Source organism: Schistocerca serialis, chromosome 1 (assembly GCF_023864345.2).
Source record: "Schistocerca serialis cubense isolate TAMUIC-IGC-003099 chromosome 1, iqSchSeri2.2, whole genome shotgun sequence".
NCBI lineage: Eukaryota > Metazoa > Arthropoda > Insecta > Orthoptera > Acrididae > Schistocerca > Schistocerca serialis.
This window is the reverse complement of record NC_064638.1, coordinates 783,290,452-783,308,193: the sequence shown is the minus strand read 5'-3', so window position 1 is coordinate 783,308,193 and position 17,742 is coordinate 783,290,452. Positions and strand designations below refer to the sequence as shown.

At 40.1% G+C, this 17,742-nt stretch overlaps 1 protein-coding gene across 1 annotated transcript in view; it reads left to right on the top strand.

The window, feature by feature from the left end:
* LOC126483484 (transcription initiation factor TFIID subunit 4) overlaps window positions 1–17,742 on the top strand; it is a 210,098-nt gene that overhangs the window by 94,893 nt on the left and 97,463 nt on the right. Inside the window, exon 5 of the mRNA XM_050106624.1 lies at window positions 4,769–4,894. Within this exon, the coding sequence (XP_049962581.1) occupies window positions 4,769–4,894 (126 nt within the window). The remainder of the gene's footprint in view (window positions 1–4,768; window positions 4,895–17,742) is intronic.

Here is a 17,742-nt window from a genome sequence, read left to right as displayed (position 1 = left end):
CTGTGTAAGTGAAATTGTCTGCTAGATCACCAATTTCTTATTTTAGATGGTGCAATAGCTGCTTCTTTTTATTCGGAATAAGGTTCAGGTTACTTTCCCATAGACAGTTCACAATGCTGTACTGCAAACTGATGGTCAGTGTACCATTGTCTCAACTGTCTCTACTTTAGGTGAGGGTTGCAGTTAAATGGCAAGTCTTGACAGAACCTTGACATTTTGCCCAGAAGAGGCTTTACAGTCCATGAAGGTATCACAGTTTTCTCATTCTTACTATATCTTCAGAGGGTAAGTCATTGTCATACTGTGTCTCAAAAGCTTTAATTAAACTTTTCCCATCTTCATTTTCTGTATTGTGAAAGCAAATTGGTAGAAAAGGAAAGACAGTCATTGCTGTCCCATAGATTGTTCATGGAATTTCTTCTGACAAGTTGCCTGTTTCTTTGTTGATGCTGGGTTCTTTAAACGTGTGTCATTTGACAGCTGTCAATGTAGCTGTACTGAAGCACAGCACAATGGAATAAAACTCAGTTATTGTTGTTGCTGTTTATGCATCTTTTTAGTCAAGTGAATCTTGCGGATTTCCTTCTGCTGACTTACCACCAGCAGAGTGAAATTTGTAAGTTTGAAGCGTATCTCCAGGTGAATCACACACAGAGATGTTAAATTACTCTCGTGACCAAGTGTTACACGTTTCCAACATTTTTCAATTTTAGTAGTCTATGAGCAAGTGATGCGCCTGTATTTTTTCACTTTAGCAGTTCACTGTTTCTTCTGAACCATCTATCTGTATTACATGCTGTTCTGTATGTATTTCTCATTGTACTTACCCAAGAAGTGAATAATCTGTTAATAGTTATGGTGATATTCTTGGATCACAAGTCCCTGGCTCTGTTTGATGAGATACAGGTTACAATGTTTTCTCTGCCTGCGAGGGATGTTTATTTAGTTTAAAGTGCTCTGTTATATTGTATATGAGTAAATAAGATGTAATGACTATTGTGATACACTCAAATACATCTGAATTTGTTGTGATCAACAGTAATAATTTTTGTTTGTACCAATATTGTTGAATTTATATTGTAACACGTTTGGAAACTTCCGGCATAATTTGTTCCTTAAACTATAGCAAACTGTGCTTAGTCAAAGGTGTAGTCCTGTTAGCCCATTTGTAATACATTCGCTATGCAGAAATGTCACTTTGGCATAGCACTTTTCGTATTGAGCAGCTTATATATGTGTTCTTGAGTTTTAGAGTATTTCTTGTACATCAAAAATCTATTTGTCTTAGTGTTAACCTTAGTCATCTAATGCCTGTCTTTTCCAACATATTGCAGTATGACTTTCAAATTCTTCATATTTTGAAGGTCTGTCTATTGCACCTCATGTTCAAAAAATAAATTAGTGAGTTATACCTGCTGATATATGTGACTTGATCAGCTACCTCAGAGTTTTGAGTAGTTGCCACTATAACCGATGCAGAATAATTCATTCTCAGTTTGGCTCTTACTGGTTATCTCCAGGATTTCTTCCTTTGTGCGACAGTGAACACCATTTATAACACTATGATGCCAAGCCTTAAAGATAGTCGGAAATATAAAGCAAAGTTTAAAACTGCAACAAATGACTCCAACAGCAATTGCACATAAAGATTCGTAGTAAACATTCTAAAAGTTCATGCATATGTTGTAGGTCAAAGTAGAAACATGACTCTTATGTGTTAACACACGTACAAAACACTGGTACTTTAGTGGCAATGCATTAGGGCATGTCTGTGACACTCAAGGGTCTGCACAGTGGCATAAGCAAATATGTCTGGAGAAAATTAGGAAAAGCATACCCCAAGTTGCCTAGACACATCCAGTGCATTTTGGTCAAAGTGCAGTGTCACATGTTAACATGTTTGTAGAAGTCAAAAAGTTTAAAGTTGTTGACATTTTCTCTAATTAGCCATACTGTTGGGTTCAGAAGTAGTGTTATAATATTTCCAGAATTTTTTTAGAAAGAGGGTTTTTTGCTGATTGATTGATTGATAAATCACTGTGACCTTAGAAGGAGTAGGTATGAATAACATATCAGGATAATGAGAGAGCACTATGTAAAGAAAACACAAATATGATCTTTATTGGTATTAGTTCTAAACCCTTCTTTTATATTTATCATGGGTATTAGTTCTAAACCCTTCTTTTACATTTACCGCAGTTTTGGTTTACATGGAACATTTTGCATGGGTGGCATGGATGGATTTCTCTTATAGAAAGTTAATGGCCAAAATAAAGGATATATCTTTATTTTGAGATGAAGTGTCTTACTGAGATTTTAAAACTGTTGTCTGTGGCTGCAGTTGAGAAAGATTGTTGTGCGTTTCGTGGTTCATTTTATATAAATTTTTGTTACTGGGCAGAAGAGAGTGAGACAGTAGGATGGCACTCTCACTTTGTGAGGACAATTTACAGTTTATTGGAGCAAATGTACCTAAGACTTCCAAACTATTAAATGTGTCTAGAGCATTAAAGTTGCTACATGGTGTATTGTAACCATAAGGTCATAGGTGCAATTCATATGACATAACTAGTTTGGCTCCACATAATTGTGCACATTATGTTTTCCACACGTCACTTGAAAATGAATGTTGTTTCTGATTGTGATGTAGATCAATGAAAAGACCTCTTAAGCCACTAAAGTTGTTAAATGGGACTTGATACTTGCAAGGTCACCCTGTTTGCACTCGGCCCTTGTGATGCAAACTGAGGAGCTACTTGACTGAGAAGTAGTGACTCCGGTCTTGTAAACTGACATACAGCCGGGAGAGCGGTATGCTGACGACATGCCCCTCCATATCTGTATTCAGTGACACTTGTGGGCTGAGGATGACACGGTGGCTGGTCAGTACCGTTGGGCCTTTGTGGTCTGTTCAGGAGGAGTTGAGTTTTAAGGGCACCCTGTTAGACGTTGTTGAATCACCTGCCATGGTTTGGCGGTCTCTCTCTCTCTCTCTCTCTCTCTCTCTCTCTCTCTCTCTCTCTCTCTTTCAGCAACATCAATCACAATGATTCCAGAGATTTAGGAGTAGTCGTTATGTTAGCCTGAGAAATGTTTCTTGCACAATGTTGTTTACCAGTGCTGGCTCCGTGTTTTCAAATGTAAATTCAGAGCTCTCCATAATATATTCAAAGTCAGTATGGTATCAAGAGCTCTCTTCTTCTGAGTATTTCCGATATTTTTCCTCCCAAGCTTTGTTCTGTCATGTGGTTAGAAAACTGAAATGTTATGCACAGGGAAGTGGCAATTACTGCATATCAAGAACTTCGTTGAGGGGGCCGAAGGACAAAGTTGAACCTAATAGTTAACTATCCTTTGTGGTAGACTAAAATTATAATTTTATTTTATTGACATTCAATCTGGATCCATTTCTCAGAATATTTCAGCTTGATGCTCCATTAGTTCTGTTTGTACACACTGTCTGTCTCTGATATTGAAAAATTTAATGGCATAGTTTGTGATGCATTACATCCATGCCACTTATTAGTGGCTGTTTAAACTAAATAATTTGATTGCATGGACACCAGTAAAGCAAAACTGTTTTTTGCCTGCGAGACAAATTAGTCCAGGGAAATTTGGAATTTCAAATTGGAAAAGTTAGGATATTCCAAAGAAATATTTTAATAGAATAAAGTTACCACAATAACTTAGAAACTCACTATAATAATCATAAATAATTTCCTGTGGAGTACATTCCTAATAGCTGAAATTGAGAGATGAACATGCAATGTTGGAGGAAAAACAAGTAGTAACTTGTCATATTTGGATTTGCATAAGTACATTTTTTATTTATGTAAATCTGGAACCCCTAAAAAAGCACCCCTCATGGCGAAATGTAGAATTACACACACCAGTTTAGCATTTTTGTGCCCAGGAATAGAACTGTGAAAGCAGATTATATGAAACTCATGATGTTAAAATGTAGGGAAACTAATAGAAACTGATATTCATCTAGTATTGTATTCTTGTTTAAATATATGAGAGTTACATTATACAGGAAAGGTGACAGGATAATTTGTGTGGTTTGCAACTAAAAGTTTTTTTTTTCATATTTATATTAGTTACTATGGGAATTGAAATGCTGCATTAATTAATATTAGGGCTCTTGCTGAAAATACACAGCACAAATTAATTTGAATAGAGAAAAGCAGTAAAGTCTGTTATTGGTGTGGTCTTTAGTCTGAAGTCTAGTATGATGCAGCTCTGTACACTAGTCCATCTTGTGCAAGCCCCTTCACCTCTGAATAACTGCCACAACCTACACTGATCGGAAGATGCTTAAGTTTTCTGTTGTCTACTGTGACTTTTTTGGGGTTGGTAACTTCAGCAATAGACATTTTCATTTGTCCTCTTTGCCATCTGTTTAAAAGTTTTCTATTCTTCCTAAATGTGTTTAGCTTTCATTATTAAGAAAAGCAAAGGCCCAGAATATGCACATCTACATTCTGTTATATGTAATTTCATGCTAATTTGTAGTTTCTAGTTTGAATCACAGGTCTTGATTTTTCAGGTATGTCCTTTATATCAGAGTAGGAACTGTGCAAATTAGGGATCTTCCAGAACAAGTCTGGCTAATGTTCAATCATATCTGTGGTTAAATATGTGTTTATTAGGCTGAAATGGTTTTCTAATTTGTCAGTTTATAGATTTATATTGAAAACTATATCAGCTGTGGCAGATAAATACACTTAAACTTTATTTTTGTTCCAATGAGTGTATTTTGTTACAGAAAAGCTTGCCACTCCTCCGCCAGTCTTTAGCTACGAAAGAACTTGTCATTGATGGCATTCGGCCACCACCTCAAAGTGCAGTTGTCTTCTCACTGGCAAATTCTACAATGGTTCCTCAAGTGCAGGTAATCATTTTTATACCAAATAATTTTATACTGAATATTTTTCCACTTTAATTCATAAATCATTCTATGTGTAAGCAGAACTCATTTATATGTGAAGAAGTTATTTTAATTACTGGTCAAGAAGTATATTACTTTCATATTTTTAAAAAACATAAGTCTAAAAAATTTCTCTTGTTAATGTGTGTTACGTTTGGTATCCAACAACAGGTGATGGATGTGAATACAAATATGAGTAATCAACAGGGGCCAAAAAAGTTTTTTATGAGATGGAAGTCAGTTTCTTAGAAACTGAGATGGTCATAGTATAAACAACAGTGATTGTACATTTGCTGTCATGTTAAGAAAAAAAGTCAGTTCAGCTGCTAAAGAGGAATAAAAGAAATTGATAATGGGAGAACTAATGCATTCTTAAAGGCTTGCACTGCTCTTTCCATTTAGTGACTTTACATCTGACTGTAGTATTTCAGGGTCAGCAATGATAGGATGGCTGCATGACACTCTTTAAGCATACGCTTATTCCACTAGCAGATGCATTGAGTCTTTGACAGGCATACATATAAAGGAAAAAAACTTGTTGATGCACAATTCTGCATTTGAACAGGTGGTCTAGGTTGTGATGGTGGTTGTGTGGGGTGGGGTGGGTTGATGGAGGAAGAGGCAGGAGGTAGGGAGAGGGGTCGGGGTGAGTGGCTTGTGGCTAGGCAGGAAGCAGCTTGTTTGCCAGCTAGGAATTAGAAATGAGGGAGGAACGGGTGGCAGGAGCAAGGGCTAGGCATGTGATGCAAGGTTGTTAGAGCCAGTGGATACTGGCACAGGCTGAAGGTGACATTGTGACAGGAATTTTGGAGGGAGTGACAGGACAGATGAATGGAAAACCATTGGGATTGGAGATTTAGATCAGGACAATTGCAGGAGCAAAGGATGTGTTGCAAGGATAACTCCCATGCTTAGTTAAGAGAAATGGATTGTTGAGGGAAGGGTCCAGATGACCCAGGTTGTGAAGCAGCCATTGAAATTGACCATATTATGCTCAGCTGCATGTTGTGCCACAGGGTGGTCTACTTTGCTCCTGACCACAGTTTGGCAGTGGCTGTTCATCCTGGTAGACAGCTGATTGGTAGTAATATCAGTTAAAAAAGCCATGCAATAATCGCAGCAGAGCTGATGTATGACATGGCTGCTTTCACTGGTGGCCCAGCCTCTGATGGGATAAGCCTGTGACAAGACTGGAAAAGGAAGTGCTGGTTGGGTAGATTGGGCAGGTCTTACACCTGGGTCTTTCTCAGTGATATGTTTCCTGAGGAAAGAGGTTGGGAGTGGAGTGGCATACGGGTGGACTAAGATGTTGTGTAGGTTGGTTGGGTGACAGAATTCCACTTTAGGAGGGGTGGGAAGAATCTTTGGTAGGATTTCCCTCACTTCAGGGCATGGTGACAGATAATCAGAGTCCACTACCCACCCACCCTACACAACATCCTAGTCTACCCCTATGCCTCCTCACTCCCGACCCCTTGCCACAGGTATCATACCCCTGTGGAAGACCAAGGGGCAAGAACCTGCCCAACCACCCACTCAGCACTTCCTACTCCAGTCCTGTCACAGGCTTATCCCACCCCATCGAGGGCCGGGCCCCCTGTGAAAGCAGCCATGCCATATAACAACTCTCCTGCAAACAGTGCACAGCTTTTTGTGTCAATATGGCTACTAGCCAGTTGCCCACAAGGATGAGTGGCCACTGCCAAACCATTGTCAAGAACAGTGTTAACCAACCAATGGCACAAAATGCAGCTGAGCACAAAATGCCGAATATCAGTGGCTGCTTCACAACCCCTGCCATTTATATCCTTCCCTCTATCACCAGCTTCTCTGTAACACACAAAGGGGAGTTATCCTTGCAACACATCTTTCACTTGTGTAATTGACCAATATCCCCACACTTTCCACCCAACAAGTTCCCCTTCCTCTGCCCTGTCACCCCCTCCCAAATTCACTACCTGACTTCTATTTGCATATACTGCTTCCATCTGGCTGCAAAAACTTTGCATCACATGTCTAGTGCGTGCTCCTGTGACCTTTCCGTCCCTCATTCCTAGCTGGAAAATAAACTGCCTCTCACCAAGCTGCAAACCGCTCACCCCCAAACCCTCTCCCTGCTATCTGCCTCTCTCACTACCTACCCCATCTGACACAAACCTCACACAACCTGACCACCTGCCAAAACGCAACATTGTGCCTTCAGCTGGTGCCATGTGGGAGTATAGGTGTGTGTATATGTGCATGTGCTTTTTTCCTGTGTGTGTATACTCTAGCTCAGAAAAGGATTACTCCAAAAGTTAGCAGGTTTTCTTCCTTTATGTGTGTGCTCGACTCAGCTCTTCTGCTTTTTGTTGTGTGGTTCTTTTAATCCCCAAGCATTTAAATTCTATCAGAACTTTCTACAAATTCATTCCACTAGAGTTTGCCCAGCCCTTGCTTTACAACAAAAGTGCACCTACCATACATTATTCACATTCAGGACTTACGTGGCAGGGAAGTAAAGTGATTTGAGACAATTTTGGGAAATGTAGCAGTTGTAACAATGATTTCAGTAAAAATGCCATTTCATGATATTATGTAAAAAAATGTGTTTGTGGTAAATGCTGAGGGAAAGTTCTTATAGAATGTGAGTGCTTAAGGATTAAAAGAGACCACTCGCTCCAAAGCTGAAGCGTTGAGTTCGCTTACAACAAAGCAGTAGTGTTGAGTTGTTGATAGGTGCACACACTTTTTAGTGTGCCTGTTGACAACTCAACGCTTTTGCTTTTTGATGAGTGGTCTCCTTTAATCCTAAAGTGTTTGTGATAATAGGTAGTCAACAGTCATTTTAAATAATTTTACTTTCCAGAAAGGCTTATTCTTTTATTTGAACTGCAAGTTGTGATACAACTGAAGAGCTAAGAAATTATGAAGAAAGCATAAATCTGAGAAAGGAACAACAGATCACATTTTCCACAAGAACAAAATATTACATTAGTGTTAATACCATCCATCATAATAGATGTTTTGAAAAGCCTTCAACTGTATCAATAATGATTTAAATCATTATAGAAATGGTATGGACTTTAGGGGGGTTTATTTCACTCTCTTGTCATTGAAGGCCTTATGTGTCTTCTCTTGTGGCACTATATGTACGATTTTTGGTATAGTTACTGTTCTTCAGAATAGGTGCTCAGCAGTGGACATGCATGTTAAATCTTCATATACAGGCTTACATTGGGAGTAGTTTCAAATAATCTTCAACATCGAATACGGTTCCCAGAATTGCTTAAGTTGAGTACCAGGATGGTTTCTTTGGAAAGCAAGAGGTCAACTTCCTTCTCAGTGTATTGCCAGCCTGTAATGAGTTTGTGGATTATGAGATGTTAAACCTAAATATATCATCCTTCCTATTTGGATTCATTGTGTCATTTAGTGGTATCCACTGTCATCTAATTGGCCAAGTGTGCTTTCCCAACAACTGATTGGACCAGTGTACTTCACTTTCTTGAAGTGCGGCTCCAGCTGTTGTCTGTAGCACATCTCCAGGGCAGCAAGTTATGTCTTTAGTCTTTCCTGCCTTTTCTTACAAGGGAAGCACCCCATTCCCCTCACCACCCCCCCCCCCCCCCCCCACCCAGATTTAGCAGTAAGATGGCCCAGTGGATAGCCCATCAAAAACTAAACACAGATCAAGCATGAAAATAGGAAAAAGGTGTACTGAGCTGTGAAGAAAACAAGAAAAATAGAAACGGTGAACAGTCTAAGAACAAGAAGTGCAATAAAGGACAGCCTAAAACAGCAATGGCATCCTAGGTAAGTGGTTGTGTTGTTGGACTGCCAAGCGGGTAAATCATATTCAGAGCACCCTCACGCCATTCATTTTTTTCCCCTCCCACAACATTATGAACTGTCTGTCTGGTTATTGAAATGTTTGTTCTCTTTCTGAGCCATACTACACATTGGTTATAGAATATGAGTCACGTGGTAAGAATATGTTACCGTCACAAGTAAATGTGATGAATACTGAGAGCAGGTGAGATATGACATAGACGTCTCACAGAAATGAAGACAACAAATAAACAGGTGTGAACTATGTTACAACAAAGAAATTCAGGAGTCAAGATGTCCAAAATGGAATGCAACTTCAAAAACGTTAAAAACATATGTTTTGACAGAACACAGAGAATCTGTGTGATTGTGAAACCATTGTGTTCATTTATTGCAGCTTATGTGACAAACTATAGTGTTTTCATCATTTCCTTGGGAGTGATTATATTCACATTCATACAAACACCTGTATAGGGCAAGGAGGCATATCTCACCCACTCACCAGTCTTACAAATTAGGCGTGTTGATAAGAGACTCCTGTTATATGACACATGTACTGTCACTGACCGAGCGAGGTGGCGCAGTGGTAGCACACTGGACTCGCATTCGGGAGGACGATGGTTCAATCCCGTCTCCAGCCATCCTGATTTAGGTTTTCCGTGATTTCCCTAAATCGTTTCAGGCAAATGCCGGGATGGTTCCTTTGAAAGGGCACTGCCGATTTCCTTCCCAATCCTTCCCTAACCCAAGCTTGCGCTCCGTCTCTAATGACCTCGTTGTCGACGGGACGTTAAACACTAACCTAACCTAACCTACTGTCACTGATACCATCTATGACACACCAGACATATTTTCTGGTGGTGGCATCAGTTTGACTTGTCACCTTGTCATCAAATGTTTGTGGTTCCCATTTGAAAGTCACTCCCTTTTTCGGCTGCTAATAGAGTAGTTGCACAGAATCAACTGTCGTTATAGGTCCCTGCTGTACACTTCGCTGTTGCAAATGGACATCACACGACAATACAGACACAAATTTCAATAAAGCGAACAGTGAAAAAAAGAAAAAGAAAATAAATAAATAAATAGGCATGAAAGAGTTTTGAACACGGCTCGCCCGCTTAGCAGTCCAACACCGTAACCACTTAACCATAATGCTCTACTGAATCTGGTGGTGGTGGGGTGGGGGAGTTTCCTTCGTTTGTAGTATATATTGCGTAAATTTTGTGTTTGTTTTTGTATTTAAAAGGTTTAATCTCGTGTTTTGTAAGTGTTTTCTTAGTAGTATATATTGCTCAAACTTAGTCTGCGTTTTTATATTTAAGACGTTTACTCTCGTGTTTTGTCAGTGTAAATTCAGGCAGTCTGTAGTCCAGATGTCATTTCTCCTGAACAACCAGATACACAGTTCAGTGCCCATTAGTGAAACGTCGGGAGGGTAACAAGTTGCATATCTGGGTGTGTCAGCCTTTATTTACTTCAGCTAGTGTTGCTAGAATGGGTCCGATGTGTGCATGCTGTGTGTGGATGCAGGAGGAGCTGGTTGCAGTTCGCAAACAGTTGAATGTAGTTTTCGCTACAATCAGCTACCTTCAGGCTGCTGTCTTGGGGTGTATTATTGGTTGAGGAATCTGGTGCGTCACATGGGGCACCGCAGGTATCACTTGTTTCACCCACGGGCTCTGCTGCCAGGGCATCTCCTAGTGTACCCAAGGCAGTGGATCTGCCATCACAGCAGGATGAGTGACTCGTGGTGATGCATTCTCTTCACTCGAGATGGAGGGCCAGCGTGAAGGCTGGGCATGTGGCCCCACCTATTCACCCTGCGAGTGAACAGGTGGCTGTTCCTTCTGCAGGATTCGAGCGGGCAGATGTGGACAGAGATTTACTAGTCATTGGGAGTTCCATTGTCAGGTGTGTTATGTAGCTCCTTAGGAAGATAGCGTTCAGGCCTGGAAAGAAAACCAGTGGTATGTCTGCTGGCAGGTCTCATCCGAGAAGTGGAGGTGGCCTTGCCTGTGGCTATTGAGGGTGCAGGGTGCGCTCGCCCGCAAGTTGTGGCTAATGTCGACACCAGCGATGCCTGTTGCATGGGTTCCGAGACCTTCCTCAGTTCATACAGGGGGCTGGTGGAGGTGGTGAAGGCTGCTGGCCTTGTGCACATGGTGCAAGCACAATTTGCAGTTTTCAGTATTGTTCTCAGAGTTCATGGTTTTGAGCCTAGTGGAGGGTCTCAGCCAAAGACTTTGTTGACCCTGTGACAGTCTTGGCTGCAGATTTCTAGACCTGCATTATAGGGTGGGGATTTATGGGCTTCCCTTATAGGTCTAGAGTGCACTACACAAAGGAAGTAGCTACTCAGGTAACAGAATATTTGTGGAGTGCACATGACAGGTTTTTAGGCTAGGTGGTAGTTTGAGGTTCCCTGGTCAACATCTGCCAGTCGATACACAGATAGAGAAATCAGACCGTGTTCAGAGTAAAGATATGTTGACTGTTGAATTTTATCAGCAAATTGTTGAAGTATTAATACAGAGTTCGCAAAGTTACTGCCTTCCAGGAAAGTTCTCATGCTCAAAGTCTTCTTGGGACAGAGAGGACCGAGAGCCGGCTAAAACTTGAAGTAGAAAGATCTTGAAGTATTTATTGGAAGGACAGATTAGAGGCCGTAGGAGGGAAAGTGTTCAATGTAGTTGATAAAAATATCACCTCCATTGAAGTTGAAATTGAGTGTGACTGTGAAGTTATGTGGTAGTGTATAACGTGTAGGTGAAACTAAGTCAATTTTTCGATCTTTTTACTCGCTGCCATATTCCAGTGTGACAGTTCTAGAGTCATTCAAAGAAAGTCTACAGTCATTATTGCGTAAACACCCAGATCATACAATAATAGTTTGAGATGACTTTATCTACCGAGTATAGTCTGGGATGTCTATGAATTCATTGCAGGGGATACAGACAGAGAGTCTTGCGAAGTAGTTTTGAACACTCATCTGAAAACCGTCTTGAGAAGTTATTTCAACAGCCCAGACAAAATGGAAATATCTTAGACCTTGTAGCTAAAACAGGCTGGACCTTATTGACAGCATCAGTATAGAGATGAGGATTAGTGATCACGATGTCATCATAGTGACTGTTATTACGAAAGTAATAAATCGGTCAAGAAGGCTGGGAGAGAGTTTCTGTTAGAAAGAGCAGATAGGTAGTTGTTAGCATCTCACTCAGACAAAGAATTGACATCATTTGGTTCTAGTATGATGAACATAGAGGAATTAAAGGCAAAGTTTATAAGCAGATTGTGAATCGTGCTGTAGATGAGTATGTGCCTAATAAGAGGACTAAGGATGAAGACCCACCATGGTTTAACAACAAAATTTGGAAAATGCTGAGGAAGCGAAGGTTGTTGCACTCACGGTTCACGAGAGAGCACGAAAATGATGACAGGCAAAGGTTAGTAGAGACTCGTGTGTCTGTGAAAAGATTTGTGCGTGAAGCATACAGTTACCACCATCATACCTTAGCAAAAGCTCTGGTTCAGAACCTGAGAATATTCTGGTGCTATAAACACTAAGCAGGTCTAATCCATCCAGCCACTTGTTGACCATCTCTTCCTGTGGCAATTGAAGATAGCAAAACAAAAGCCTATGTTTTAGATTCCACATTGAAGAAATCATTCAAGCAGAAGAATTGTACAAACGTACTGTCCAACAGACTCTTGTGTGGAGGACAATAGAAACAAGCATCTCTGGTGTTGAGGAGAAAAAAAAAAAAGTTGCCAGATCCAGATGGAATCCCAGTTTGGTTTTCTAAAGAGTACTCTATGGCATTGACCTCTTACTTAGCTTGTATCCATCATGAACCTCTCACCCAGCGCAAAATCCCAAGCAACTGGAAAATAACGCATGTGACACTGTATCTAAGAAGGATAAAAGTAAAAGAACAGACCCGCAAAATTATAGACCAATATCCTTACCTTCAGTTTGCTGCAGAATTCTAGAACATATTCTGAATTTGAATATAATAAATTTCCTAGGAGCAAAAAGCTATGTCCATGACTCGGCTTGGTTTTAGAAAGCGTCACTCATGTGAAACTCGGATTGCCCTTCCCTCACATGAAATACTGTGAACTGTGGATGAAGGGCAACAGGCAGGTTGCATATTTCTAGTTTTCTGAAAAGCTTTTGACATGGTACATCACTGCAGACCTCTAATGAAGGTACAAGCATACAGAATAGATTCCCAGATATGTGAGTGGCACAAAGACTTCTTACGAAATAGAACCCAGTTTGAAATTAGAATTATATTAATACCTCCAGCTGCTGACGGACGTTGATATGTATCAACGGGGACAGGTGAAAATGTATGCCACGTTCGGGTCTCGAACCCGGGATCTCCTGCTTACATGGCAGATGCTCCATCTATCTGAGCCAGCAAGGGCACAGATGATAGCGTGACTGCAGGGACTATCTCGCGCATGCCTCCCGCGAGACCCACATTCTCACCTTGTATGTCTACACACTACATTCGCAGTGTCCCACCCCAACACATTCATTACTCATGGAAGACATTCTTACCAAGTCCCGTAAAAGTTCGTGGAATATGCGGGCATCCACACAGAAGAAAAAGGTCATGTCCGGTATTGCCAGAACTATATACTTATATGGATAAGGTGTCTGTTCTTTCAGACAAGTCTGAAAGAACGGACACCTTATCCATATAAGTATATAGAACCCAGTATGTTGTCATCAGAGACAAGGGTATTGTCAGTAGTGCCCCAGGGAAATGTGATAAGACTTTTCTATATATAAATGATCTGATGGACAGGGTGGGCAACAGCAGTCTGCAGTTGTTTGCTGGCGATGGTGTAGTGTACAGGAAGGTCTCAAAAATGACTGTATGTGGGATGATTCAAGATTACATAGACAAAATTCCTAGTTGGTGTGATGAATGATAGCTAGCCCTAAATGGGAAAAAAGTAAGGTAAGGCAGATGAACAGGAAAACAAACTCGTAATGTTTGGATACAGAATTAGTAGTGTCTTGCTTGATACAGTCAGGTCTTTTAAGTGTCTGAGGGTAATATTGTAAAGCAGTATGATACGGAATGAGCATTGAGGATTGTGGGAGGGAAGGCTAATGGTCAACTTTGATGTATTGTTAGAATTTTAGGAAAGTACGGTTCATCTGTAAAGAAGACCACTTCTAGGATGCTAGTGTGACCTTTGTTTGAGTACTGCTCAAGTGTTTAGAATCTGCATGAAGTCGGATTAAAGGAAGACATCAAATCAATTCAGAGGCAGGCTGCTAGATTTGTTACTGGTAATTTTGAACAAGACGCAAGTGTTACGGAGATACTTCGGGAACTCAAATAGGAAGCCCTGGAGGGAAGGTGACATTTTTTTCAAGGAACGCTGTCGAGAAAATTTTAGAGAACTGGCATTAGAAACTGACTGCAGCATGAACCTACTGCTCCCAACGTACATTTCAGACAACAAAGATAAGATATGAAAAATTAGGGCTCACATGGAAGCATATAGACCGTCGTTTTTCCCTCTCTGTGTCTCCAGGTGGAACATGGTTGACTAGTTCTCCCTACAGTGGGTGGCGGAGTTTATATTTAGACGTAGCTGCAGAAGTACACCCTGTCTACAGTTCCAGAAAATATTCCTTCAAGCAGGTCATTTACATCTACATCTATACTCTGCATACCATTTTGAAGACCATGGCAAAGGGTACTTTCTGTTGCACAACACATTAGGCTTTCTTCATGTTCCATTCACCTATAAAATGTGTGAAGAATTACTGCATAAATGCCCCTTGCCATCACAGCCCCTAAGGCAGTGATAAGTGGGGACTGTAGCATACACCTTTATCTGTCACTTAATACTGGTTCATGGAACTTTGTAAGTAGGCTTTCATGGGATAGTTAATGTTTATCTTCAATCATCAACCATGTCAAGCTTTTCAGTATTTTTGTGACAAACTTGTGATGATTTTTACTGTCCTTCATATAATTCAATATCTCCACTATCTTGAGGTATGTACCCTCCATATGTTCTTGTTGTGGTCTTCAGTCCAGAGACTGGTTTGATGCAACTCTCCATGCTACTGTGCAAGCTTCTTCATCTCCCAGCACCTACTGCAACCTACATCCTTCTGAATCTGTTTAGTGTATTCATCTCTTGGTCTCCCTCTACGATTTTACCCTCCACACTGCCCTCCAATACAAAATTGGTGATCCCTTGATGCCAGAGAATATGTCCTACCAACCGATCCCTTCTTCTAGTAAAGTTGTGCCACAAATTTCTCTTCTCCCCTATCCTATTCAATATGTCCTCATTAGTTATGTGATCTACCGATCTAATCTTCAGTATTCGTCTGTAGCACCACATTTTGAAAGCTTCTATTCTCTTCTTGTCTAAACTATTTATCGTCCACGTTTCACGTCCGTACATGGCCACACTCCATACAAATACTTTCAGAAACGACTTCCAGACACTTAAATCTATACTTGCTGTTAACAAATTTCTCTTCTTCACAAATTCTTTCCTTGCCGTTGCCAGTCTACATTTTATATCCTCTCTACTTCGATCATCATCAGTTATTTTTCTCCCCAAATAGCAAAACTCCTTTACTACTTTAAGTGTCTCATTTCCTAATCTAATTCCCTCAGCATCACCCGATTTAATTCGACTACATTCCATTATCCTCGTTTTGATTTTGTTGATGTTCACCTTATATCCTCCTTTCAAGACACTGTCCATTCCATTCAGCTGCTCTTCCAGGTCCTTTGCTGTCTCTGACAGAATTATATTGTCATCGGCGGACCTCAAAGTTTTTATTTCTTCTCCATGGATTTTAATAGCAACTCCGAACTTTTCTTTTGTTTCCTTTACTGCTTGCTCAATATACAGGTTGAATAACATCGGGGATAGGCTACAACCCTGTCTCTCTCTCTCTGCCCAACCACTGCTTCCCTTCTATGCCACTCAACTCTTATAACTGCCATCTGGTTTCTTTAGAAATTGTAAACAGCCTTTCGCTCCCTGTATTTTACCCCTGCCACCTTCAGAATTTGAAAGAGAGTATTCCAGTCAAAATTGTCAAAAGCTTTCTCTAAGTCTACAAATGCTAGAAACGTAGGTTTGCCTTTCCTTAATCTATTTTCTAATATAAGTTGTAGGTTCAGTATTGCCTCATATGTTCCAACTTTTCTACAGAATCCAAACTCATCTTTCCCGAGGTCGGCTTCTACCAGTTTTTCCATTTGTCTGTAAAGAATTCGTGTTAGTATATAGGCCTCCAAATAATTGGTGTCTCCTGCTGATGCAAAAGATCATGTCAGCTGGAAAAAGAGAGCTAAGAGAGCAAGTACCATTAGACTGCGGGACAAATTCTCAGGAGGAGGAAGAGATAAAGAGAGGAAAAAAAAAAAAAAAAACCCAGAAGATTATATTCAGTATCTCCAGTTAATCCTATTTGGTAAGGGGCGCATACACTTGAACACTATACTAGAATGTGTTGCCCAAGCATTTTGTAAGCAGTGTCCTTTGTAGACTGAATGTATAATTCCGGTATCCTAACAACATAACAAAGTCTGTCATTTGTTTTACCTACGATTGAGCCTATGTGATCATTCCATTTCATATTCCCACAAATTTTACACTTAGGTATTTGCATTAGTTGACTGAGTCCGGTTGTGACTCATTAATGTAGTAGTCATAGGATACTATTTTTCTGTTTGGTGAAAGCTACATTTTACAAATTCTGAACATTTAAAACAAGCTGCCGGTCTCAGCACCTTATGAAGATCTGAGTGGATATTTGTGCAACTTTTTTGCAGATAGTACTTTGCTCAGGATAACTGTGTACTTGTTCTGCCATGCATACGTCAGTTTTATGTATGAAACCCAGAAAGTTTGCATGATTTCTGAGATGATATGCCCAAGGTGTCAGGATACTGACTAAAGAAATGCGTCTGTCTTATCCTAGTTCTGACCAAACTCTTGAAAGTCGCGAGCCTCTGTTGATTGCTCATGAATCATAACAACTTCCAAAGTTACTGCATAGTAGAGTCCATGCGGCAATGAGTTGCTGTCATTATCAGTTAAAGACAGGACCAGTTAGGATGTGTAGTGTACATCAGCTTTTTGGCACACATTCAGCAATACATAATAAAATGTTTCTTATACTTTTTACTGTACTCAAATGTTTCTTATACTTTTTACTGTACTCAAATGTTTCTTAAACTTTCTATTGGACTCCCATACAGCATGTGAAGGTATTTTATTTCACTAATTTAAGTCATGACAGATGCTGTGCACTTTGATTTTAGAAGCATTATCTGACTGACTTAATAAATTTAAGTCAAGACATTAAAACTACCTGTCACGGTGGACTTTTATTCGTTCTATTCACATAGCAAGAAGAAAACTTGTGTATAAGCAAGTAAATAGTTAAATGTCACCTTCTGTTTTGTATGCCATCCTAATAAAAAAAGTTGTTAAAGAACAGATGTGGCTATGCAGTTATGGGTGGAGACTCACAACTTGTGGAGGTAGTGCTGTCTCGATTTTACCCTAAAACATTCCATATCAGTTCTGGTGGGCAGCTTCATAAGGGAATCATCCAGTCCGACATATCAAAATCTACCCTGGAATTTTGTATACAGGAAGGTTACATTGAAAGACATGCAGTATCAGAATTTTAGCTGCTAGGATCCACTGCAAATCATCTGCAAAAAAATGTTGAGGTACTTATTTTTACCACATGAAGAATCGATCGTAAGAGTGGTTTGTATAGCCCATCCTGCCTAGTGCACGACTCAGCGAAGAGCCCTTGACGAGAGAGCTTAGCGTAGCACAGAAATCCTGAGTGCACACTTACACATTTTAAACATGTTAACAATGCAAAAAATATCATGTATCATAAATTTTTTGAATAATTTGTAGATCATGTCGATAGCTAAACTGTTTAGGATGTAATAGCGTCAGAGTTGAGTAACAGA